The 24,852-nt window shown below is 45.0% G+C and overlaps 1 protein-coding gene across 2 annotated transcripts in view; it reads right to left on the bottom strand.

The window, feature by feature from the left end:
- The window catches only part of LOC107111207 (copine-5), a 218,419-nt gene extending 194,360 nt beyond the window's left edge, over positions 1–24,059 (bottom strand). For both annotated transcript variants that reach the window (XM_015412140.1, XM_015412147.1), the window contains exon 1: positions 23,965–24,059. In XM_015412140.1, coding sequence (XP_015267626.1) covers positions 23,965–24,059 — 95 coding nt within the window. The remainder of the gene's footprint in view (positions 1–23,964) is intronic.
- Positions 24,060–24,852: the final 793 nt, after the last annotated feature.

The raw sequence follows: 24,852 nt of genomic DNA, 5'->3' as shown, positions 1-24,852 counted from the left end.
AGGGAGAAAGAAAATCAAATATCAAAAACTCAGAGAGAGAGAGATGTTTTGGCAAGTGTAAAATTAAATGAAGTGAAGGAGTCCACTCACCCTATTCACCACTCAATGGCACCCAAAGGGAGGGTGGGGGCGGATTTGTATAACAGAGAAGGTAAATAAATCAAGCAGCTGAGTGTAATAAATCAGTAAGGCAACAATGGTTAAGGCAACAATGGGCAACAAAGAAATAAACTCTGCAGCTGAGACAAGAGTCAAAATGTAAAGGGGAAAGCAACAACTAGAGAAGAAACTGAGCCAAGCTATGGCATGAATGCACACAAATATATCGGGATATGAATGAACAAATATGTAAACTTTAAAACAAAATGTAAAACAAATGGAAAATGACAGTATTACCCCCCCCCCAAGTCTAATTACTGTAAATTCAAAACCACAGGTACGCTTGTACCTCTGGCGTGCTCTCTCTCTTCTTCCCCCTCCCTTCCCTCTCCAGAGGAAAAGGAGGGGGATTCGGCTTTGTAGTGCTCCTGCCCCGCCCACCACAACTGAGCAAGCTGTGACTGCAGCAGCCTGGGAAGGAAGCAGCCAGAGAATTTAATCATCCTGAGCTCAGCCAAACAGCTGTGCACTCAGGAGTAAAAATTAGTGCAGGTAGCGCACAGGACTCACCTTAACGGGAACACACTTTGGAGCATGCATGGCGGAGCTGCCCGGCGGCGAAGACACCAGAGAGCGAAGAGGCACACCTCCCCCCATCCCAGGGGCTCTGAGTCTCTGCAGCATAGGCTGGGGACTAGGGAGCAAACTACCCCCGCAGCTGACCTCCCCCCTTGAAAAGCCACTCCATGTGCAGCCTCCAGGCTCCAGCTCCTCCAAGCTGAACTGAGGGCTGCTGGGAGCTGCTGGTGGGACAGGAAGCAAGCCCCCTCCCTGACTTCCCTCCCAGTCCCAACCCACCCCACGTCTCAGAAAGCGGAGGGAAAAAACTCTCCACTTTCAAAAAGGGGGGGGTTGCAAGGCTCTGTCTTGGTGCTGGGTGCTCCGAGGGGGGACTGGAAAAGTTCGGGACACTCATGCCCCTCAGCCCCCCTGAAGTTGACGCCTATGCATGGCATTAATTTTAGAAGATGATGACAGAAAGTGCCATCAAATCACAGCCAATTTATGCTGACCCCATAAGGCTTTTAAGGCAAGAGGTGTTCAGAGATGGTTTTCCAGTGCCTCCTTCCGCATAACAACCCTGGACTTCCTTGATGGCTGTTATGCCAGAGGCCATTTTCTTGCCTGTGGCAAGAGTTCTTTTTAATGGATTTGACTGGTCAAAGGAAGTTTAGTGAGGCAAGGTGCTGTGGTAACACAAATATACTTTACTTGCAGAAAAGAAAGCAAACCACAATATACATAAAGAAGGTTCCTCCCATCCCTTTAGTCATTGGGGGCTTCTTACAGCAATAACAGTCTACAGATATCTAATGAAGTCCACCTTCCTACTGTTTCCTCTTTATATCCTGCTTGGGGCAGCCTCCTGCATAAGTATCACCAGGCAGGCATGCTGAGTCAGGTTCTAGTGCTTGCACCTGATGCTCCCTTATTAGGAGAGGAATCGATCCTGCAGCCACTTGAATAGAACCCAGCTACCAATATGCTCCAAGTTCAGATAAGGTTTCCTGACAATGCCATTCCCTACTCCTCCTCAAGGGATTCTTCCATGATGGTACTACATCAGTCTCCCATCCAACTGGATTATTTAGTGTGTGTGACCGCAGCATTTGTGAGGAAGACGGGTTAGAGAGAGTTCCGAGAGAACTGTGACCGGCCCAAGGTCACCCAGCAGGCTTCATGTGAGGAGTGGGGAATAAAAACTGGTTCTCCCAGATTAGAGTCCTCTGCTCTTAACCACTATACCATTCTTTATGCAACCAGGCAGGAAGGTTTCTGTGAACTGGAAAAGAATCAGTTCTTTTCTTTTTCTCTCTTGGAATGTCCTCCATGCCCCAGTAGGAGCTGCCAGAAGTCATCATGACTTCTAGGCACGGCTGCACACACACAGAAAAATCTTTCCATGTAGGAGTTATCAGGAAAGCCACATGTACATTATAGTGCTCATTGAGCCTATATATGATGCAAACATGTGCTGAATTCATGTAGCAACCCCACCCAACTCAGACATTAGAATCTGCACATGAGCTTCCCAGATAGGCTTGGCTGACAGCACTCTCATTGTTGTGAACTGAGTTTTCCAATCTAGTCCAGCAGGAAGTAAAGGAATGATACAGAGAGGCCAGTTTTTAGACGGGCACATGAGTAATTTTTCTTGCAATTTCCTAGAGTTGCCAGCCTCCATGTGGGGCCTGGGGATCTCCCGCTTTTACAACTGATCTCCAGATGACAGATGACAGGGATCAGCTCCCCTGGAGAAAATGGCTGCTTTGAAGGGTGGACTCTATGGCATTGTACCCTGCTGAGACCCCTCCCCTCCCCAAACTCTGGCTCCACCCCCAAAGTCTCCAGGTATTTTCCAACCCAGACCTGGCAACCCTACAATTTCCATTGCAGTGCTTTGTCAAAACTCTAAGTGGAAAACTGAATTTTGTGGGCTTACATGGACTTCTGTATTGCTGTACCAAAAAGAAGCCGCTGGATACCTTTTTATACAAGTTGCACAAGTGTCTGTAAATGAGAAGTAAAGTCAATTCATTAGGGATAGAAATGTTTTACCAGGGCATAACTGCTTCCTAATTATAGTGGAAGACAGGGAGAGTGGTCTACCACCACACATTTAAAATTAAGCTGTACTTGATTAAAAGTTAGCCAAATTAAGCATGTCTATAAACTTTGTTGAAGCCAGTGTGCCCTTTATTGTGAAGGGTTTGTGAGTTGAGATCCTTTCTTGAAAGGCAACCAGGGACTAATGAGAAAAAAGACCACAAGAGCAAAACCAAACCAAGTGAAAGGCAATCCTGAGAAGTGACTGGGGAGAGGGCAAAGAAGAGAAGTACTCAGTATCGAGTCTTTCTTTTTAAAAACCAAAGTCAGACTGAACAATTCTAAGCAGGACTCCCATTTTTTCTGAATAGAAGAAAAACGTAAAATTAATTTATTCTCCACTTACTATGGCAAAGAGACTATCAGTTACCAGTTGTGAATTCCAGTGTGCACAAGAGGGGAAGACAAATCTACAAAGCAGCTCCCAAGCTGGTATAAACTAGAACAGGAACTACGTTGAAACTCCCCTGAAACACAGAATTGTGACATAGGAGGCAGATCACTTTAGTGGCCTTTAGGACTGCCAGGTCCCTCCTGGCCACCGGCAGGGAACGGGTGGGAGGCAGGGTTGCCAGATCCAGTTAGGGAAATCCTGGAGATTTGGGGATGGATCTTGGGGAGGACAGTGGGGTACAATGCCATGGAGTCCACCCTCCATAGCATCCCTTTTCTGCAGGGGAACTGATCTCTATAGTCTGGAGATGAGCTGTAATTCCAAGGGATCCCCAGGTACCACCTGGAGGCTGGCATCCCTAGTGGCCTTCATGCCACTGTTATTGTTACTTTGAATGCAGTGAAATTACTATTTATTTTCTGTTGCAATCACAGGAGCAGAAACAGCTGTACAACAACAGCCTAATATACCTCAAAAAGTTTCTCATGTCATACATTACCTTTATTCATAAATATGTGAAGCGTTCAATCCCCTAAAAAAATAGTACCTAAAGGTACTTATATACAGAGTAAAAATTTAAGTTGTAGTTATGGCTTTAAATGAGATAAATAAGCAAATTGAATCCACCTGCTACTTTTTTAGCCTGCAGTTTCCCCAAGAAATTCAGTGCAGGTACATCCCCCTGTTTTTATGCTCGTAAGAACCGTGTGAGGTAGATTAGGCTGGGGAGTGACTGGCTTCTCTAGAACCAGATAAACCTCATGATTGAGCAGAACTTCATAGTCAAAACCCACAACATCATCCCCTGTATTAGACTGGCTCATTCATTTATTCTAACCACTTTTGGAGAAGTGCAGGGACTACTGCGGTAAGTCAGAGTCCAGTGATTCATCGGGATCAGTGGAGGGGGGAATCCAGACTATCAAAAATATTCTGAGATTCATTTTCTTCCACATAACAACATATTCTTGCTTCTGCACCTGTTAACCATAAGCCACAAGAGTCATTCCTACCCACTGATTTTTACCAATGGAATATGCATATTTTAACATCACTGTTAAAGTCTGTTGTCCCCACCACCACCACCATTTTGCTGGGTTCTCTAGCCTGGGGTAGTCATGGTAATAAAGTATCAAGGAATATATTCTATGCTGCCTTTTTCCCTCTGGCAGCAATTGCTGTCCTGTACAATGGCAGGAAGGAGAGGGGATTCATATTCCTTGAAGAAGATCCAGGAGGGAAACCTGAGCGCCACCAGAGGAATGCTTTAATCCTATTTAAAAGGCTTGTTAAGACTGGTGCTGAAATTAGGCTGTCCCTTTAATATTTGCTAGCATGAGGGGAAAAAATCAATCAGAATTCTGGTGTCTGATTTACAGCTGTGAGAAGGAGTGAGAAGTGGGAGCCAGGGCCCCCTGAATGCTCCGTCTGCCTCTCCGTGACCCTGCAGCAAAAGCACAGGAGAAATCCATCTGCTTTCATCCAGAATCTGCCACGTTGAAGCCTCGATTGGAAGATTTGTCAGGCACACTGGGCTCCCTGGAATCTCAGCCTCCCCCTCCTTTCCCTTGTAGTGAGAGACCAAACAACTTGAAAGACAACAGAGGCTGTGCTTATTACGCCCACAACGATTTCCCCGTTAATGAGCCTCCTTCCCCTCAGCCTGCCCTCTCCTACCTCTCCCAAACCTACCCCAAAGCATAGAGAAATCTCAGTCTAGTGCTTAAATCAAAGCTCTTTACAGTTTCAAGCAGTATCTCTTCTCTGCCACTCCTGCAGCTTGCCACAACGGGGGTTTTCTGAAGCTGCATTTTCGACTGCCTGAGGCTCTAACTCTAAAGTTAACTGCCTCAAACTAAGGTTTAGGAATGCATTAATCATAACAGTTTTCTAAGAAAGAGCTCATTAACGGAACTACATTAGTGGCAAAGTTTAGCTGTATGCCAGCACTCAACCAGGACATGTCACAGAGGCAATCCCTGGCCCAGCCTCAAATTCAGTGACTACATATTGTCAGGAATGGTGCAGGAACTGGATCGCCCTTGTGCCCATACCCTAAGGAGGGCTTTGATCAGCCAGTTCATCCTGTGGCAGTACTGCCAGCACAGCTGCAGTTTTCCTATAAGAGTTGGGAGCAACTCCCTGTGGAGCCAAGTGAAAATGAGAAGTGGGAGGTCTGGGGGGAAATTCACGAAGGATGGTGAAGCAGTTTGATACGGAGTGCACAGCAGTGGAAAGGAGTCACACTGGCAATGCTGAACTGAAAAGGCCTGTGGAAAAGCCAGGTGCTTTCCCGTCAGAATAACACTGTGCTGACAGCCAGAGAACATAAGAAGAGCCCTGCTGGATCAGATCAGTAGCCCTTCACCATCCTCTTTCACAGTGCCCAACCAGTTCCTCTGGATGGCCAACAGCAGGGCATAAAGGCCAAGGTCTTCCCCTGATTTTGCCTCCTGGCTCTGGCATTCTAGTATTTTGGGAGAGGGAGAAACTTTCTCCATGCATAAGAACATAAGAGAAGCCAATGCTGGATCAGTCCAATAGCCCATCTAGTCCAAAACTCTGTGTCACACAGTGGCCAAAAATACCAGGTGACATCAGGAGGTCCACCAGTGGGGCCAGGATTCTAGAAGCCATCCCACTGTTGCTCCCCCCCCCCCAAGCACCAAGAATACAGAGCATCACTTGCCCCAGACCGAGAGTTCCTATCTATTCCTTGTGGCTAATAGCCACTGATGGATCTCTGCTCCATATATTTATGCAATTCTGTCTTGAAGCCGTCCATGCTTGTAGCCGCCACCACCTCCTGTGGCAGTGAATTCCATGTGTTAATCACTCTTTGGGTGAAGAAGTACTTCCTTTTATCTGGTCTACCCCGACTGCTCAGCAATTTCATTGAGTGCCCATGAGTTCTTGTATTGTGAGAAAGGGAGAAAAGTACTTCTTTCTCTATCTGCTCTATCCCATGCATAATCTTGTAAATCTCAATCATGTCACTCCACAGTCGTCATTTCTCCAAGCTAAAGAGCCCCAAACACTTTAACCTTTCTTCATAGGGAAAGTGTTCCAACCCTTTTATCATTCTAGTTGCCCTTTTCTGTACTTTTCCCAATGCTATAATATCCTTTCTGAGGTGTGGTGACTAGAATTGCACACAGTATTCCAAATGAGGTTGCACCATCAATTTATACAGGGGCATTATGATACTGGCTGATTTGTTTTCAATTCCCTTCCTAATAATCCCCAGCACAGCGATGGCCTTTTTCAGTGAGTTATCTACTATGACTCTTGGTCAGTCTCTACCAGTTCAGACCCCATCAACATGTACTTATAGTTAGGATTTTTGGCCCCAATGTGCATCACTTTGCACTTGGCCACATTGAACCCCATTTGCCACGTTGATACCCACTCACCCTTCCTCGACAGATCCCTTTGGAGTACCTCACCATCCTCCCTGGTTCTCACCACCTTGAACAACTTCGTGTCATCTGCAAATTTAGCCACTTCACTGCTTACTCCCAACTCCAAATCATTAATGAACAAGTTAAAAAGCATCAGACCCAGCACTGAGCCCTGCGGTACCCCACTGCTTACCACCCTCCACTGTGAAAATTGCCATTTATACCCATGCATCTATATATCTAATAGCCAAGGCACCCCCTGCGTGCAGATATCTAAATCCGCACATCGGGGGCACCTAGGGGGCAAAGAGATTTTCCTGCACATTTGGGGCAATTCCCAAATGTGCAAAAAAATCTGAAAAGTTGAAAAAAGTATACGGGGGATATTTAAATCCCCCAAAAAGTAAAAGAGCCTTCCCTGCGCATGCACAGAGAAAGCACTTACCAATAGGAACTGTGGCTGCTGGTGGTGGCGGCGTGGGAAGAGAAGCCTCGACAGCCGGCAGCTGGGAGCCGCGGCCATTGCTGGGGGGGGACGTGGCCGGCCCAGTGGCTAGGAGCCACACAGGGCTTGCCACCATTGCTGCTGCTGGCAGGGAAGGGAGAAGAACTGCACAGGGCTCGCCGCATTTGCTGCTTGTGGCCGCAGTGGCTGGGGGGGAGAAACCTTGGGGGGCCGATGGCTAGACTCAACCACAGCCGTTGCTGCTGTCATCAGGTGTGGGGGACTGCCTGCTGGGCTCACCCGCAGCCGCTACTGCATCCTCTGTGCGGAGCTCCTGCTGCTTCAGCAGGTGAGCCACCCAGGAGCTGCGGGGAATACTCCCCCCCCCCGTGAGTATTGCGGGTCCCACTTCTTGTACTTTAATAAACCTCTATCATGTCCCCCCTTAGTCATCTCTTTTCTAAACTGTAAAGTCCCAGACTCGTCAGTCTTTCCTCATAGGGAAGGTGCTCCAACACCCTAATCATCTTGGTCACCCTCCTCTGTATTTTTTTCAGCTCTGCAATGTCCTGTTTGAGATACGGGGACCAGAACTGTACACAAGATTCCAAATGAGGCTGCACCATAAATCTGTATGGGGCATTACAATATCAGCTGTTTTACTCTCAGTCCCTTTCCTAATAATCCCTGACAAAGAGTTTGCGTTTTTCATTGCTGCAGCACACTGGGTTGACACTTTCATTGAGCTATCCACTATGACCTCAAGAACTTTTTCCCTCTCAGTCTCAGCAAGTTCAGACCCCACTAGCCTATACCTGAAGTTGGGATTTTTTTGCCCCAGTGTGCATCACCTGACACTTACCAGCATTGAACTTCATTTGCCACATTGTCGCCCACTCAGTTTGTGGAGATCCTCTTGGAGCTCTTCACAGTCAGCATTGATTTTCACCATCCTGAATTATTTTGTGTCATCTGCAAACTTGGTCACTACACTACTCAGCCCTAGTTCCAGATCATTTATGAATAAATTAAATAGTACCGCTCCCAATATTGATCCTTGTGAGACCCCACTGCTTACTTCCCTCGATTATGAGAATTGTCCATTTATTCTGATCCTTGTGGGACCCCCACTGCTTACTTCCTTCCATTATGAGAATTGTCCATTTATTCCTACTCTTCGTTTCCTGTCACTTAAACAGTTTTTAATCCATACAAGAACCTGTCCTCTTATCTGATGACTGCTAAGTTTACTCAGGAGTCTTTGGTGAGGTACCTTGTCAAAAGCCTTTTGAAAGCCCACGTGTATAATGTCTACCGGGTCACCATTGTCTAAATGCTTGTTCATTTTCTCAAACAAAAGGTTCGTGAGGCAGGACTTCCCTGTGCAGAAGCCATGCTGATTTTCCTTCAGCAAGCTTTGTCCCTCTACATGCCGAATAATTCTGTCTTTGACTGGTTTCTACTAATTTGCCCAGGATAGACATTAGATAGAGGTCAGCTGTTGCTCCCTCAGTCATCCCTATCCATCATGTGGACATGTGAAAACAGCAGCAGGCTGAAGCACCCAGCACATGCAGTCTGAGAAGACTAGGGTTTCTTTGGAGGGTGGTCTCTGCAGCATTACACCTTGCTGAATGCCCTCCCCTCCCCAAACCCCACTCTGCCCAGGTTGTACCCCCAGATTTCCAGGAGTTTCCTAAGCCAGAGTTGGCAACCCCAGAGAGACTGGTTATGCTGCATAAGCAGTCAGGGAGTAACCCCACAAAGGCTCACAAGACAAAATAATGTTATTTGTATAAACTGGCCCTATGGTTTGTCAAGGTCTGGTGTGGGGTCCTAACCCCTGTCATTCTCAGCTGACTTCTGTGGAGGACCTTTCCTCATCAGGCTCTCTGTCCTCCTTTCACTCCATGCTGTTCCGGGCCAGTTGAAGTATGTGACCCTAGGCAGTGGCAAGAAAGGGGAACTTTTTTCAACACTTGCTGAAGCAATAGTGCTGACCCTGCTGACGCTCATATCAGTCAGATGTGGCTCCAATGTTCAGTCTTGTATCTATGAAGATTACATCCATGTGAAATGCAGACCCTGCAAGAAGTTTGCTTGTTTTATGCAAAGGTTAATTGTACCTTGATTTCCCTGGTGTATGAAATACATGAGATCAACCTCAGGCTACAGCTTTAGATATTGAAAACAGCAACATTAAAACTTGTTGATCCTTCCACCCTTAAAGACACTGCTTGAAAGCCAGTTGAATCCAACTCTAGTGGGCGGTGCTCATCTCCATTTCCAAACTGAAGAGCCAGCACTGTCCAAAGACATGTGGACATGTGGCCAGCATAACTAAATGCTGAGGCGCATGGAACGCTGTTACCTTCCCACCAAAACGGTACCTATTTATCTACTTGCAATTTCTTGCTTTTGAACTGCTAGGTTGGCAGGAGCTGGGACCAGAGACGGGAGAGCAATCCGTCACGCAGCACTAGGGTCTCGAACTGCCGAACTACAGACCTTCCGGTATGCAGCTTAGCGTCTTAACCTTCACAAAGGGCTCCACTGATAGAATTTCACATACATGTTTACTCTTTTTTCATTGTTACTAATCATGGAGCTTCTGCAAACAGAGGCAGAAGAGAACTACATTATACAAGAGACATTGGCCGGGATCCTGGTCCTTCTTTTCATTCCTGCAGTACCACTCTCCATGACAGAAGCAGTCCTCTACTGAGCCACTTAGTCCTCCAGCACTAGGAGCTTCCCTTCATGCAAGGCCACTGTCTTTCAGTGAGCTGAACACCCCCCAGTGCCATAGGAAAGTGCTGCATAGTGGAGGATGGCCTCCACCCCAGACAAAGAGAGGCACAAATGGAAGGAAGGCTTCAGGCCCAAGCCATGGTTTCAAAGATGTTTCTCTTTCTCTCTTCCTCACAGGGTCTAATTTAAAACAACCAGCATGGTATCACCAAGCTTTATAAAACTGTATTATGTCCCTCTTAATTGATTTTTAACTAAAAAGGTTCAAATGTTTTAGCCTTTCCTTGTAGGGAAGAACAACCAATCACCTAATTGTTTTAGTTGCCCTTTTCTGTGCCTTCCCACTATATCCCCCACTTGCAATGAAGAGAACTGGACACAGTATTCCAAATACAGCCACAACATAGATTTATATATTAGTGTTATTATTCTTGCCATTTTATGTCCTACCAGTTCCCGGACAATTGTCCACACAGGATTCTTCTTCTTCACTTGTTTAAAACCGCCACCTACAGACAAGTGGAGAACCAGACCTGTTGACCTTACAGCTCCTCTGTGCATTGTGGGAACAAGATACACTGAACTACTGCATCTGATCCCTGCAGAAAGCCCTGTTCAAACCTGTCCTTACCGTCCATTCCCTTGACTCTCTGGAGCGGGCATCTCTATTTGCACATTTTAAAAGACTGGAGAACTGGAATGCCAAATGTACTAAATAGGGAAATGGTAGCAATGAAATAAAATAACCAAGCTCTTAGGAGAAAAAGTCATTTATGCAAAAACAGCTGGCTTTCATATTTGCATATGTTGAAGGCCAGTAGCGGAAACCACTGGCTGCTACAGGAGTGCATTGTTACTGCAGGTTTCCAGCTGGCTCACTAAATTGTGTGATTTATCACTGTAATCTAGTAATCCTTGTGCATTATATATTATACATAGGAATTTATATTTACAACCTAGCTCTGTTTGGTTTCTTATTCTTATTGTATTACTGAAATATTAAATATCCTGCCTTTGTAGCTGCATGCAACCATCCAAACTGCTCATGCAATCAGTTTTGCTCTTTTCTTTATCACGTACCCAGGGCACATCCTGGATAAGCAAGACCTTAGAAAGGCCTGGAATGGGCAGGCAGTGGGGTATTTGGTCTAGGGAATAAGCAGCATAGAGATCCTGAAAGCAACAACCTAATCTTTCCACCCCAAATAAGATGAAAAGTCACTGGGCACACCTTATAGGAAGAAGACCTTATTGGGTGAGTGCCACAGGGTTCTCCTGCCTGGCAATTCTTTCCATCATTCCTCTTCCCTCCATCCATTTGCAATCACCTGCCAGCTCTGGAGAACTCCATCCATCCAAGAGGAAGCCATTTTTGTGCAACAGGAAAGGGCAGCTTGAAGTCTTAGCCTTAGCAGCAACACAGGTCCTCAAAAAAATAAACACAGAGCTGCTGAAGAACAGAGGAGCTGTCCAGCTGGATCTACAGAGGCAGAATAAGAGCTGCTGTAGAGCTCCCCTGGCCATGGGAGGAGGGTGGATTGCCAGACCCTGGTTGGGAAACTCCTAGAGATTTGGGGATGGAGCCTGGAAAGGACAGGGACCTCAGTTGGCTGCAACCTCCAAAGCATCCATTTTCTCAAGGGGAACTGATCTCTGTAGACGAACTCTAATTCTGGGGGATCCCGAGGTCCCACCTGGAGACTGGCATGCCTACTGCAGTAGTAGAATGTAGTTACTGGAGAGTTCTATAGCTGGTTTTGCAGCTCCAGCTCCTCCTGCGCATTTAGTGGTAGTGATCCTGGTGTTAATTAAATCAGGTCTGGCACCTTCCTCCCAAGTGGAACTAGCAGAGGGAAGATTTATGCTGCCAACCAAGCACTCTGCTTTCTGCTCTGGACTTCATCTCAGACCCCACACCCTCTCTGCTCTTGCAGTTTCAGGAGTGACTGCGAGGAGTCCTAAAAGAGATGGCAATGGGGACACCCCTGGACACCGCCACTCAGACAGGTTGCCCCATTTCCCTATGCCTCCTGACTTCCACTGGCCCTTTCTAGGATTCAGGTGACCTAGTTACTGCCTCCTCCTCCTCTGAATCTTCAGATTCAGGGTCTGTGTGCTCATGGACAATGACACAAAGAAATCAGTCTCCAAATGCCCCTCACAGCCATATCCATAATAGCTAAAACTAAAAGCCCCCCTTGAAAAGAGCAGAAATATATACCATTTTAATTTGAATCCTTGCAGATTATAGTGAAATAACCCCCCTGTCCCGCTCCTTTATCACTGACCACACAAATTACAGACGCATGAAAAGAAGTGGGCATAAAATAAATTCTTTTACTTGTATTTGCTTTACCCCTTTCTGAGCTTTCCTCCTTGAAGCTTCAATATTAAATGCAATTAAATATATCAACTATTAGCTACTAGTCCTGTTAGCAACCCACTCAAATTGAGTGAGGGGGAAAACAAAAGGGGATGGACAATGGTGAGACTGATGAAAGATGAGACTGAGAAAGACAAGGGCTGCCCTCCCCCGACTTCTATACACACTTTAATCAAAATTTTAAAAAGCAAACTGCCTTTTTCACCATTCCGGTAAGTAGCTTTAAAAATACGTCTTTGTTTTTAAGTGGCTGGACTTGGCAATGGGAAGGTGAGAGAAAAACTGGAGGAAGGGGATTGTGGGCTCAGCTTTTATATCTGAAAAATCCTTTGTGAGTCTGTGCCCAGAGGCAACTTTCTCCTGAATCATTAAGCATGAGGAGACAAGAGATAGCAGCTATTCAGTGCTGAGCCAGGGCCACTCAGTACATGCTCATGGGCATTTTTTTTCCTTCCAAGACCCAGCCCCAGTGTTGAAAACAAACTCCTGAATGAGGCCTTGGTACAAATTTGGTAATTAATTCCAGAAACAAATTTCAAAGGGGTAGCCATGTTAATCTGTTGTAGTCAAAAATCCTTGTATAACTGTAAAAACTAACATTTACTATAACAAAACTTCATGGCTACAGGCTACTTCATCAGATGCAAGAATATCCTCAGTCAGCAGATATAGCCATACACAAGGATATAGAGTAGAAAATGGAGAACAGTGAGGTTAAAAGGCCATGAAATGAAGATGTATATTTTTAACAGGAAAAGCTCAATAGTACAAGATAAGCCCAATGTCTGTACATAGCAGCTCTTCCCCCGCAATGCATACTAGCGTACTAAGTTTGTCCTACATATGAATATGACCATGACATCCAACAGGCCTGGCCTATGTCCCATATGAACTGCTTGTCTTTCAGAATATGCCCCTCCCCAGAACACAAGGGGTTTGACAGGCCTCCTTCCGGTACCTTAGCCACCCACTCTAAAGTAAAAGCATCAGAGGAGAACTCTGTTAAAGACTCTATTCATAGTACAGTTCCTGCTAGGGGGAGGAAAATAATCCTTGAGTTATGTTATGGAGCAAGTGGCTGAAAATAAGTGAATCAATGGGAAGAGCCAAGGTTGTTGGCTGCTTCAGCACTGCTCAGTTCACAATATGGTCTGTGGAACAAATTAGTTGCCAGCAAGGAACTCACAGAACTGATACCCGTCCTCTGCATTTCTTATGACTCTTCTATGCTTTTGACTCCTGTTGGCATTGTATCTAGGCATTGCAAGATGAATGTCACAAGGAGTTGTTGCAGTAAACCAATAGCTTAGTCCCAATAGCTTTGGCAATAACTTGGAAAAGGAGCATTTGTTCGGGTAGTCACTGAGCATTTGAGGATTGTTACAGCCCTGAGCTGTCTTCACGTGTCTTTGGAGCAGGATTAGAGGCTGAAAGATGCTCCAGAGGCTTAGCTAGGTATTGTCAGGCCACAAGGCTGATGTGTAATTTAGGGTTACTTATTTATGTTGCATTTATCAGGCAGGGAGAGCTCAGTTATAAATTGTTTGTTAAAAATTATATCCTACCCTCCCTCCAAGAAATTAACGTGGATTACACTGTGAGAAAGTGACTTGTCCAAGGCCACCTGGGGAGTTTCACAGTTGAGCAGGGATTACGCTTTAGGGGCCCCATTATGCAACCCCCCAAAATCTAGCAGCTGCAGAGTACTGCCTCTCCTTAGGATTTATTCAACTCTAAGGGCAAATTCAAAGACAGAGTTGCTCAAATGGTAAAGTCTTCTCATCTGGCTGCATCACCAAAACTGCATAAGATAGCATTGAGGACAAACAACATCTGTGATTGGCTCCCCTAAATGCAATCCTAAATGCTGCTGTTATTGAAGGCTGTTGACTTTAATGGACTTAGAAAGGACTGGCTGTGCTTACAATTGTACTGGTGGCCACCAAAAGCAGCCACCAGAGAGAGGGGTGCATACAGCCATGATACTGAGAAACGGAGGAGTAAATTATTTCTCTCATTTCAGTTGGAATCCACCCCCGCCCAGCTCTTTTTAGCCTCAGCAAGGGAGGAAATGGAAACTTTCCCCCTTACTAGGGCTAAAAGTAGACAAGGAGGGTGGGGGCACTTTCCATCAGGCAAACAATATAAGGGAAGAGGTTTCGTTTAGAAAATCTTCCCCAAAGCTGTGGCCTGGCATTCATATTGTACCCCATGCCTGCTTTTTGGGCTAAATCAAGCTCTGGGGAATCTTATTGGAGATCCCAGCATCATGGCTCTCATTAGTATGAAAGAGGAAAAGAAGCATCAGGGTTTGTTTGATAGCGCTTGTCAAATGGGAAGATAAAGTTTTACCTAGTTACAATCTATGTTCCAAGTTTTGAGTCAGCAACTAATAGAAGAATGATGTATGAGAAGAGGAACAAACCAGAAAAGCTTCATGCTATGTAAGAACAATTCCTAGATAGCTTTGCTCAACAACAGTAAGAGTTATCTTTCATTTTCTGCTGAGGTACTCTTAGCCAAGCTTTCTTTTTGTGATACATCCTTGTTTTTCTTTTCTTTTCTACAATCCAGTTTCTGTACAATATCAGGACAGAAGAGGAGTGCAGCTGATATGGTTCTTATTAGTGCAGCCCTAAACCGTTATGTCCTGACCTGGACAGCCCAGGCTAGCCCGATCTTGTCAGATCTTAGAAACTGTGCAGGGTTGGCTCTGATTAGTATATGGATTGGAGACCACCAAGAGGCACCAGGGTCATGATGTGGAGGCAGCAATGGCAAAACCACTTCTGTAGTCTCTTGCCTTGAAACCCTCCAGTGTCACCATAACGCAGCTGCAAAAAAAAAAAAAACAACTCCTGCAAAAAAACCCAAAACAAAACAAAAACGGTTACACCTTTCTGAATCCATTGAAGTCAATGAGTTTAAAAAGGTGTAACACTACTTAAGATTGCATTGACAGTGTGACATCTTTGGAACAAGACCATTGTTACATGCTTTATTTATTTATTGTGGTAATGAATTAGAAATATTATGAAAGAAAAAATGGAGAGGTTAGGGAAAAAGTCTACCAAGAAGCCTGGATTATGGATAAGCAAAGATTATAAAACTGGTGAATCAAATAGTACACCTCTAATGCAAGAATTGTGAGGATCCGCTGCCTAAAAGGTATGAAAAATAAAGTTGTTTAAGATGATACATTGGAAGCACAGAGCCTGCTAGAGACACACCGAGGCGACCAGGCCACTGAACTGCACAAAATACACTCAGAGATGGCTAAGAGCTAAATGAATCCTTTGAATCTATCCTCAGAAAAAAAGGATACTAAGAAGATACTCACACCTGAATCATTCCCTTCAGGAGATAAATCTGAAGAACCTATCACAAACTGAAGTGTCAGTAGAAGAGATTGCAGAACAAATTGATAGGTTAAACAGTAACAAGGCACCTGTCCCAGACAATATTCACCTAGGAGTTCTGAAAGAACTGAAATATTGAATTGTTGAACTGCTCATTCTAGCTTTGTAATACCACACAACATCAATCTTTGTATCAAAGACCTGGAAGGCAAACAATACAACACCAGTCTTTTTAAATAGCATCTGATGTCTGTGTTGGGCAAAACGGTACAAAAATAATTGAGAGAGAATAGATGAAGTTCATGAACAAAGGCGACATGTTAGTAGAAACCTTGGCATGGGAAAAGTGCATAACTCACTGGCATAGGGCATGTGCGAGTCCCCAGGTTCTACTCCTACCACCACCAGGATTTCTTGGGGCAGGCTTGACAAAGCCTCTCCCTGAGACCTTGAAGAGCAGCTGCCTGTCAGATAATACTAGATGGGTTAACTCAATATAAGATCATGTGCCATTTTGTACAGAAATCATACTTTGCAAATATATTATGGTGGGAAGGACCATTTTTTCCAACATTAAGATCCAAAAGCACACTACCAACAGTGGAACTGCACTTATGCACTTCTGTTGGGGGAGGAGATTTTTGCCAACTCCCACTGCTGAGTGGAAAGTCCTCTTCTGTGAGCTTCCCTTTGCTTACTGAGCATTGGATTCAGCTCCTTATCTTTACTGGCTGTGCAGGGGCTTGTGATGCAGAAGGTGTGGCTTGCGATGCTGTCAGTTCAGGAAGAATCCACACTTGCAGGAATCCTTTCTTCTACATGCCCATTAAAGAAAAGGTAGAGCGATGATGTTGAAAAGGTGACCATACCTATATCCAGGCTTACTAAAACAACTCTTTTTTAAAAAGAAAAGAGATGAAAGTCCCTTGATTCTCTAGGTTAAATGCACAATCTGGTCTGTTAACACTTTTACAGCCCTTCAACCGCCATAAGTTTTCTCCCGCTTGTACATTTGTCATTAGCTTAATGGGCTTTTCCCATTAAGAGCATTCATTAATGCACCCAGAAAGAGGCACAAGAAGAGCTGCGAAAGTCCTGCCACAGTGAAGAGTGTCATGAAGTCCTTCCCTCCTGCTAGGTGTTGTGTGACTGATGGGCAGCAGATCTCAACTTGACAGCTGCTCAGTAGGACATAGTGCTGTTGGGGTACAAAAATCTGGAAGAAGAACCACTTCCTGGTCACCTCCAGCCACCCTCCTTCATTATAGGCTGTAGGTGAAATTCCAGGCACTTCAAGCCTGGGCCTGAAACTCTCAGCTACAGGCCAACAGGAGACCAGGCTGGTGCAGCTCACTAAGGAAGGGATTTCACAGATACACACACACAGTTTTGGAGCTATGCACGTTAGCCCCTCGTGCTCTGAGTTTTCATATACTTCCAAAAGCGTCTGAGCCAAAATACTGCCAGCAAAAAGACTAAGATGATGGGACTTCTGTGTCACTAACCTATCTGTAAAATCTGAGCCTTAGACAACAGTCCAGTGCTTATTCTGTTCTTCCAGATGTTAAGCACATCACAACCAGAATCTCACAAAACAGAACTGAGTGAGGGGGGGATGTGTGTCTAATCATTGCAGTGAGGGGGGGATGTGTGTCTAATCAGATAGATGCAGTTGATTTGACAAAAGCACTTTAACCATTGATGCAGCCTTAATTCACACCATTATATTGAACGCAAAGGGACAGCAAAGTAGCTGCAATTCCATTATCACCATAAAAGATATGCGATCTAAGATTTTTGCAACAGAATGGTTGCATACAAAGATACACAATCCTTTGGTTTGGGGGGGGGAGTGATATGAGTGTAAACTGCTTCTACCAGAAGACCTATTTCTTTAAATCTCTAGCTTAAGGCAACACACTGTGAAAAGAATGATGAGCCTTTGTTAATGCAATTCCTTGATAGAGCTAAATAGTTGCTTTATAGAGCTGTCCTGCGGTGCATGGGCAGTAGAGCTGGTGGGCTTTAGGAAGAAGGAAAAGTGTTGTCATTGCAAATATTAGGGTGGGCTTGTGTGTGCAACTCAGAATCCACACACAGGCAACTCAGGGACCATTTAAGCATGTCTCTATCTTTGATTAGGATCTCACCACTGGATATTACTTCCATGGAGGACATACATTTTGTGTATCCACCAGTAGAATTGGTGGAGTCGGATGGACCTCCCTTTGCCTTTCATGTGCATTTTCAATGTGCCATTTGGAAAGTTATTCTTGTGGACCAAATTCTCTGCAGTACACAAATGAAATGCAAACTGATTCAGAAGCTGTGCCCTTTTCCCTAGGAAGAACAGCACAATGAACTTCATGCTACAACTCATACTTTCATTCTACTTCAGTTCTAGCCTCTTCACATCTCTCTGGAACTAATTCAACTAATTCATACTGTCCAAAACCTTATCTACAAATTGAGTTATTTGGAATACTTACGATGAGAGAAATGAATTCAGTTTAGACCCTATTACTCAAACTACCCCAGCAAGGCACTTGCTCAGATCTAATCATGATTTGACACATTTTTTTGTTTCTGTACTACTTTTTATGGCGTTCAAAGCTTCGGACACAGACAATAAACCATTATTTTTTTTTTAAATGGTACTTAAATCTATTATTTTCTGAACGCTATCATTTCACTAAGAGTAAATGTTCAGTCTTATCCAAATGCCTTTCTGCAAATGAATTACAAATACTTCCAAATCAGAAATTCTAAATAAATATAGACTTTCAATTCACTCTTTCAGGCAAGTCCACGACATTTTCTACTCCATGTTTTTAATATACCCAATATTTACCCATATAACTGCTAGAGGAAAAAACAGCCGGAATAAAGCTTCCCTGTTGCATCAACTGGAAGTAACTCTTATCATAGCTGTCCAGGTGAGTGGCTCTTTACTTTCATTTTCACCTCTATTAGCCTTGTCACAAAGGATGCCCTAAACAAGGCCGGTATATAATGAATGTATGAAGGCAGCATCCAGGTCCATAAATAACTCAAGAGGCTGCTCCTTAGCTGAGCATTCATGTAAGTGGTGCAAGCACAAACTACAGGTCAGAGAGTTGTATACTTGGGTTCCAGCTGAATGTGCTTAATGCTAAAGGAACCTTGTTGCCCTGTGCAGGAAAAAAAATCCACTTACTGAGAAAGTAGAGCAAGGATGTTTGAATGAGTGCTGCACACCAAGTTCCACTGTGATTTTGTAGTCAATGCATTTGCTCCACTCTGCCTGAACTGTACTACATGGCTGTACATGATTCAGTTTAGTGCTAATTTCATAATAACCCTGCTGATATTAGACAGTTAACCAACACACAGAATCTATGAGAAAGAGCTTCTTCCCTGCATCTTGTGATTAAGAAACAGAACTCTTCACAATACAAGCCCTTCCAGAACCTAGAACCAATTTAAACCTCAGATCGCTTTAAAATGGACATTGTTCGACATAATAGTGAATGATGTACATATGCATGTATACATTCTCTTAGAATCCCATGGATCATTGCTCAGTGGGAAGAGCACGTGCTTTAACTATGGAAAGTCTCACATTCAGTCCTTGGCTTGAGGGAGCCAATGCCAACTGGAGCTGAGTAGACAGCACTAGGCTAGACAGACCAATGGTCTGACTCAGGATAGGGCAGCTTTCTATGTCAGTAGTATTAGATCTGCTAAAGCAAATGCTGTACTCAGGCAATTGTAAGGGATCTGTGTGAACTCAGAACAACTGCTGCATCTCAAATGGCAGGACTGGTTTACACATACATACCCTTGATACCGTGCATGTAGGAATATGTCATCACAGCTCTGACTCCATAGACAGTTCTTTCATTTTTCAGTGTGGGTCAGGTCACATATTCTATCACCAGTCATAAAGTGCAGAGAAATCTAACAACATGCATGTATCTTGCTTTCCTAATTTGCCCCCAAACGGCTCCAATTTATAAAGCTGCATTCTGGGGAAATCTTCACCCTTGAATAGCTCAGGGTGGGTGTGTGCACATACGTGCGTGCGTGTGTGCACATGCATGCATGTAATAATAATAATATACTTTATTGTCATTGTACACTTGACAACAAAATTAAAGATGCAATCATTTCGGTGATCTACAACAATATTCATATACACTCACACACCATTCACTACTGTCCCATAACTCCCTTAAGGTTCACATAACAACTTAAAACCACCAATGTCACCCAAATTCCAATTTCATACAGCATTTAAGGCAATAACAGCTCTCGAATAAAAACTATTTTTTAATCTATTTGTCCTTGCTTTAATTGTCCTATATCTTCTGCCCGAAGGCAGCAGTTCAAACAGGGAATGTTCAGGATGTGTGTGTGTGTGAGTCTTGGCATTATATTAGAAGCCCGGAGAGTACGTATCACATAGCAGAGGGCTAACAAAGTGACTATAAACCTATGAAATCTTGAGATCTTTCACATATTATGATGCCAAGTGGCTGAGCAAATAATAGCTTACTGAGGCTTAAGCAAAGAGACTGGCAAAATATAGTCTTTCAAGAGCAAATACTGATTCTCTCACTCCAATATCTCTCAGAGCTAAATACAAATGATGTGCTCTAATGTTCATGGCTTTGGCAGCTGTGCAATGGTTACAGCAGCTTGAAGAAGAACATGCCCGTAACCAGACTATTATTCTATTTTTTTTAAAAAAAGGAGACATCAAAAACAGCAGCTCCCACCAGAGAAACAAGTAGGTAGGCATCCCCTAATGTCTTTTCTCTGGTCCCCAGGCCTAGGGGCTATTGTTCAGCTCACACTCCCTTCCATGACAGCGGATGATGGCTCCATAATGTCCTCCAAATTCTGATGGAAATTTTAACCATTGGAGTGGATCCAACCATCCTCCAAGTAGCCTTCCTCCAACTTAAGTTAGAGGAAGTCTTCTTAGATAGGAGGAAGGCTTCAAATTTGAGCAAAAAGGAAAGGTGGGGTTTAAATATCAACAAAATTTGCTCAGTGGAGTGGTAGGATAGGAGTACATTCTACCTCATTTATAATTTAAATGGCTTTGCAACAAAAAGATGGAACTCCTTAGCAGGATTACAAAACCCCTTAGTCACAGATTGGACATTTCACTCTTGGTTTTAGGATTAGAGATAACAGATATGCAGTTTCATAAAATACAGAATCAAGATCCAGCACAAACCATACCCTTTCTTTAATATGGTTAATGTTCCAATCATAATTGTTTCAGATACTCATAAATTGCTGGAAAACATTCCAATCTGACCATTATTCTGGTGCCTCATTTGCCCAGGCAACAGAAGGACCAGTGAGAAGAGGGAGTCAATCAGTAGATCTGTGCATAACAGAGACATTATCCAGCATTGTCCCAAATGACATTTCTGTGCACAGCTTTTCCATCACTTCTGAGTGGTTTGGGATGACTTTCCAACTCTAAATAAGCCATGCCCACTGGGCAGGAGCCAAGCTATGTTTGTATCAGGTGGCAGAGCTCCCTGACTGGTGAAAAGGACAAAGGTTATGGCTCACACACCAGCAGTTCTGCCAACTAGAGGGGGAGGTGATAAAGGCAAAAGCTTGTCATATTACATTTTCCCACCTGTGATGGTCCTTGCTACATACTTGCAGAGGTGAGAGGCAAATGTGATGAATGCTTCGCTTGCACTCACTGGAAAGTATGCACTTAGGGAGACAGAGGTAGAAGGCTAGCCACCAGTCACTGCTCTGTCCTTTCCTCCCAGTGATATGAACAGCACATGGCTGCAGGGGGGTGAGCCAAAGGTGCTGCTTGCTATCTCTCCTTCTGGCAAGCTGGTCAGGTACACTGCATGCAGGAGCATAGTGCTTCCCCACCCCTGCCCTAATCAGATACAGGGGCAAACGTAAATCAGATATCTGTAATGAAGAAGGATCGAGTTCTATGTCTATGCGAGAGATCACTCATAATAAAATTTTTGCATTCTCAAGTCTCAATATCCCTTTAATTTCATACAAAATAATATAGCTGCACTGTTCCCTACATATAAATGTCCAGCTGCTATTAGCCCTCATAGATTTTGTCCAGTCTCTTATTTTGCTTCAAGTTTAAAATGGGGGTATTTTCTTGTCCTTAAAGCTGTATATTAATATCGCAGCATCATCAGTAAGCAGACATCCTGAGTCTAAGAGCTTCTGCATTAAAACTGGGCTTGCTGCCTTCTGAGGAGGAAAACAGAAGTTTTCAGAAGAATTATGCAGCTCCTAGAAAATAAATTATTTGGCTTGGTTTTACAAAATGAAGAAATAACGTGCTTTTCATAGCACAATCTGCTTCCAAAGCCCCCCTTTCCAGCTAGTGATAATGAGAAAGCTAAAAGCCTGACAAGTAATTTAGAAAGATAAAAGAAGAGGGCATCTGTAGAGAGCTGGCTGATAAACATTCTACATTTCACCACTTGCCTTTGGAATTCTGTTCCTATTGCTGGGGTAGAAGGGGATTGCTTAACATGGATGAGCCAGCCCACTAGTGTTGCATTTCATTCTAGCTGTGTGCAAAGATGTTAATCATAGTCTGTAGAAGTTTGTGTTTGTTTTAGTCCATCAAATGATTTCAGAGAAAAATATATATTCTGATGAAATGATGGTCTAAATTAAACAGGTGCTATTATTCCAGAGTAGTCTAGTAATATGGGGTACAAAGTAGACTTGGTCTGTGATGGTGCATGCTACATGTGTAGTAGGATGTGGAATGCATCATATTATTGTTCTCTATCAGTTGTACTGGAATAACTTAAGTAACCTCCCCATTTCATGTTCCTAACTGCTTATCCCTTTGTGAGTTCAAAGGTAACTGATCTACAGGAAGTGATCCTGAGTGTTCATTCCACATGGAAAGAGGAATTTTAAATTTCATTATTGGTCTACAGAGTAGAGAGCCTGGGGATGGCAGCTTTTTAAAATTAATGAATATGGAATATAAGGATATGACTGGCACATCAAACAATTCATAATGGAAGGCATACTTAAAGGGAGAAATCCTAAACAGGTGTCCTCAGAAATCAGTATCATACTACTCAATGGGACTTAATCCCAGAAAGTATCTTTAGGATTGCAACCATTATCACCTGTCCTGGATTAAACACGTGTTTACATCTCTTGTACATATGGAAGTTAAGGAACAATAGAAGACTGGATTTATTACTTGTGGTATTACTTGCGGTATATTTAGCTTTAATGGGTAGGATATTTCTAACCCAGTTCTCTACAGATGTCTTTTTCTTTTATCTTTCTAAATAGTTAAATATTTAGTTTTAACCCTGTGTAGAATACTGTAAGCCGCTCAGAGACCCCTGGGGGGGTTCGAGCGGGATAGAAGCCGAAATAATAAATAAATAACAACTTCAGAGTCCTTCCATCCATCCCAGCTCGCCAATAATGGTTACCTATGTACAATGTGCATGGATCATAGCAGTAAGCATGCAGCATGGTAAAATCACTCAAGTTCATCATAATAAAATGTTTCCCCTTGTGGGGTAACGACAGGTGATTTCCCCCCACGTTTATTATGTGTGAATAAGTTAGAAATGAGTTTATCTCATGTTTTGTCAACAGAGGGAGGCTCCTTCACTGAATCCACTTTTGTAGCCACAAGGGCATGTAATCTTCTTCTAGAATGAAGAATGCCTTTGAGCGCAATGTTATGTATAGTGTTGTTCCTAGAAGAGCTGATCCATTAACAGCACGCTCTGGAAGAAGAGTTCCACCCTTCTAAGTTCATTAAAGTCAGTGGGCTCAGAAAGATATGACTCTACCTAGGATTGCACTGTGAGTCACAGCTAATTTTTCTCCTTATTACCGATGATCCTGTAAAGACTGAGATCAGGGATGAACCCAAGTATAAACCTATGAGGAGTGTGGGGGAGTAATTGATCTGCCCAAGATCACTTGCATTTGCCATACCGCACTCTCTGTCCAAGGGATTATTAATGGGAGACTCCCCTCCCCACCCCCGGTTCTGAGTGTGTGTGTGCTCCCTGATCCCGGGCGCCCCGCCACCTGACTCACCAGGGCACACCCCCTCCCCCAGGTGCTCCTCATGTGCTCCCAGGGCAACCGACTATCCCTGCTTTCACCAGCCAACTAACAGAGAGGAGGCTTCCATATGTGGCTCAGTCGCGAGCGTCCATCCACCCCTCCCGGGTTGTTCCCAGCAGGAAGCCCGGAGGGGGGGGGGACCGACGGCCGAGTGAGTGGCTTTTCCCCTCGCGGAAGGCGCCCGCTCTCCCCAGCCACCTCCAGTCCCAGCCACACGGGGGGAAAGGCAGAAACTTTAGGGAAGCGGCAACGCCTGGCTGGAATCGCCGCCTGAAGCGAGAGAGAAACTTGCTGCTCTCCGGCGCCCTGCCAACGACCCCCTCTCTCGCCTGCCGGGCCGGCCTTACCTGCAGGAGACGGTGAGCTCCACTTTGGTGGCGGGGATCGTGCCCGTGAGCGGGTCGAAGTCCCTCACCGACGCCATGTCCTCCACTTTGTCCATAACGTCCTCCTCCATCGGGCCAGGGGGCAGCACGCGCCTCTCGGTGCCCCCTCAACAAGTCTCCAGGCGCCGGCCGGAGGGGCGGGGAGTGGGGGGGCGCCCGAGCGTCCTGCGCGCGACTCCTCCGCCCGCCTCGCCGCCGGCAAGCAGAAGCTTCTCTCTGCGGGGAGCCCCCGGCAGCGGCGTGGCCGGGAGCCCGGCGTTGGGGAGACGACGGTCCCAGCTGGCTCCTTCTCTCGCGCGCCCCCCCCCCCCTCTCCCGCGCTTCAGTCCACGGACGGAGCCTGCCTCAGGCTCCACCTCCTCCCCGACCCAAATCACGGGGGACCAGCAGCCCAGCCTGGCCCCGGCCCGGGAGCACTTCTGCAGGGAAGGCGGCGGCCGGGGAAGCCAGAAGACCCGCCTGCCCAGAGGAGGCAGCAGGAGGTGGAACCCGAGGAGGAGGAGGAGGAGGGACCCTTCCCAGCCAGGCAGGGAGGACGCGGCACCGCTCCGTGGGGTCGTCCAGGCTGTCTTTTGGTGTCAGTGGGGTGGCTGTCTCTATGGAGCTGCTGCCTGAGTCATGGGTATGTGCCGAGCATGTGGAACTGCGTGCCGGCTGAGAGTCACATGGGCGACGGTGATTGAGGCTTCCCTCAGTCGGAGGCTTTGGCTCAAAAAAGGGGTCACGTCGTGCCTGTGTCCAAACCCAGCATGACAGGGACATGGCAAGAAATGAATACCATGTGATTGGTATTGTGGCTATGGATCCAAACACAACACAACAATGTCATGCTAGATGGCCCAACATGTG

This window comes from Gekko japonicus, unplaced genomic scaffold (genome assembly GCF_001447785.1).
Source record: "Gekko japonicus isolate JY-2015 unplaced genomic scaffold, Gekko_japonicus_V1.1 scaffold697, whole genome shotgun sequence".
Taxonomy (NCBI): domain Eukaryota; kingdom Metazoa; phylum Chordata; class Lepidosauria; order Squamata; family Gekkonidae; genus Gekko; species Gekko japonicus.
Note: the sequence above shows the minus strand (reverse complement) of the source record. Positions and strands in the feature narration are given on the sequence as shown.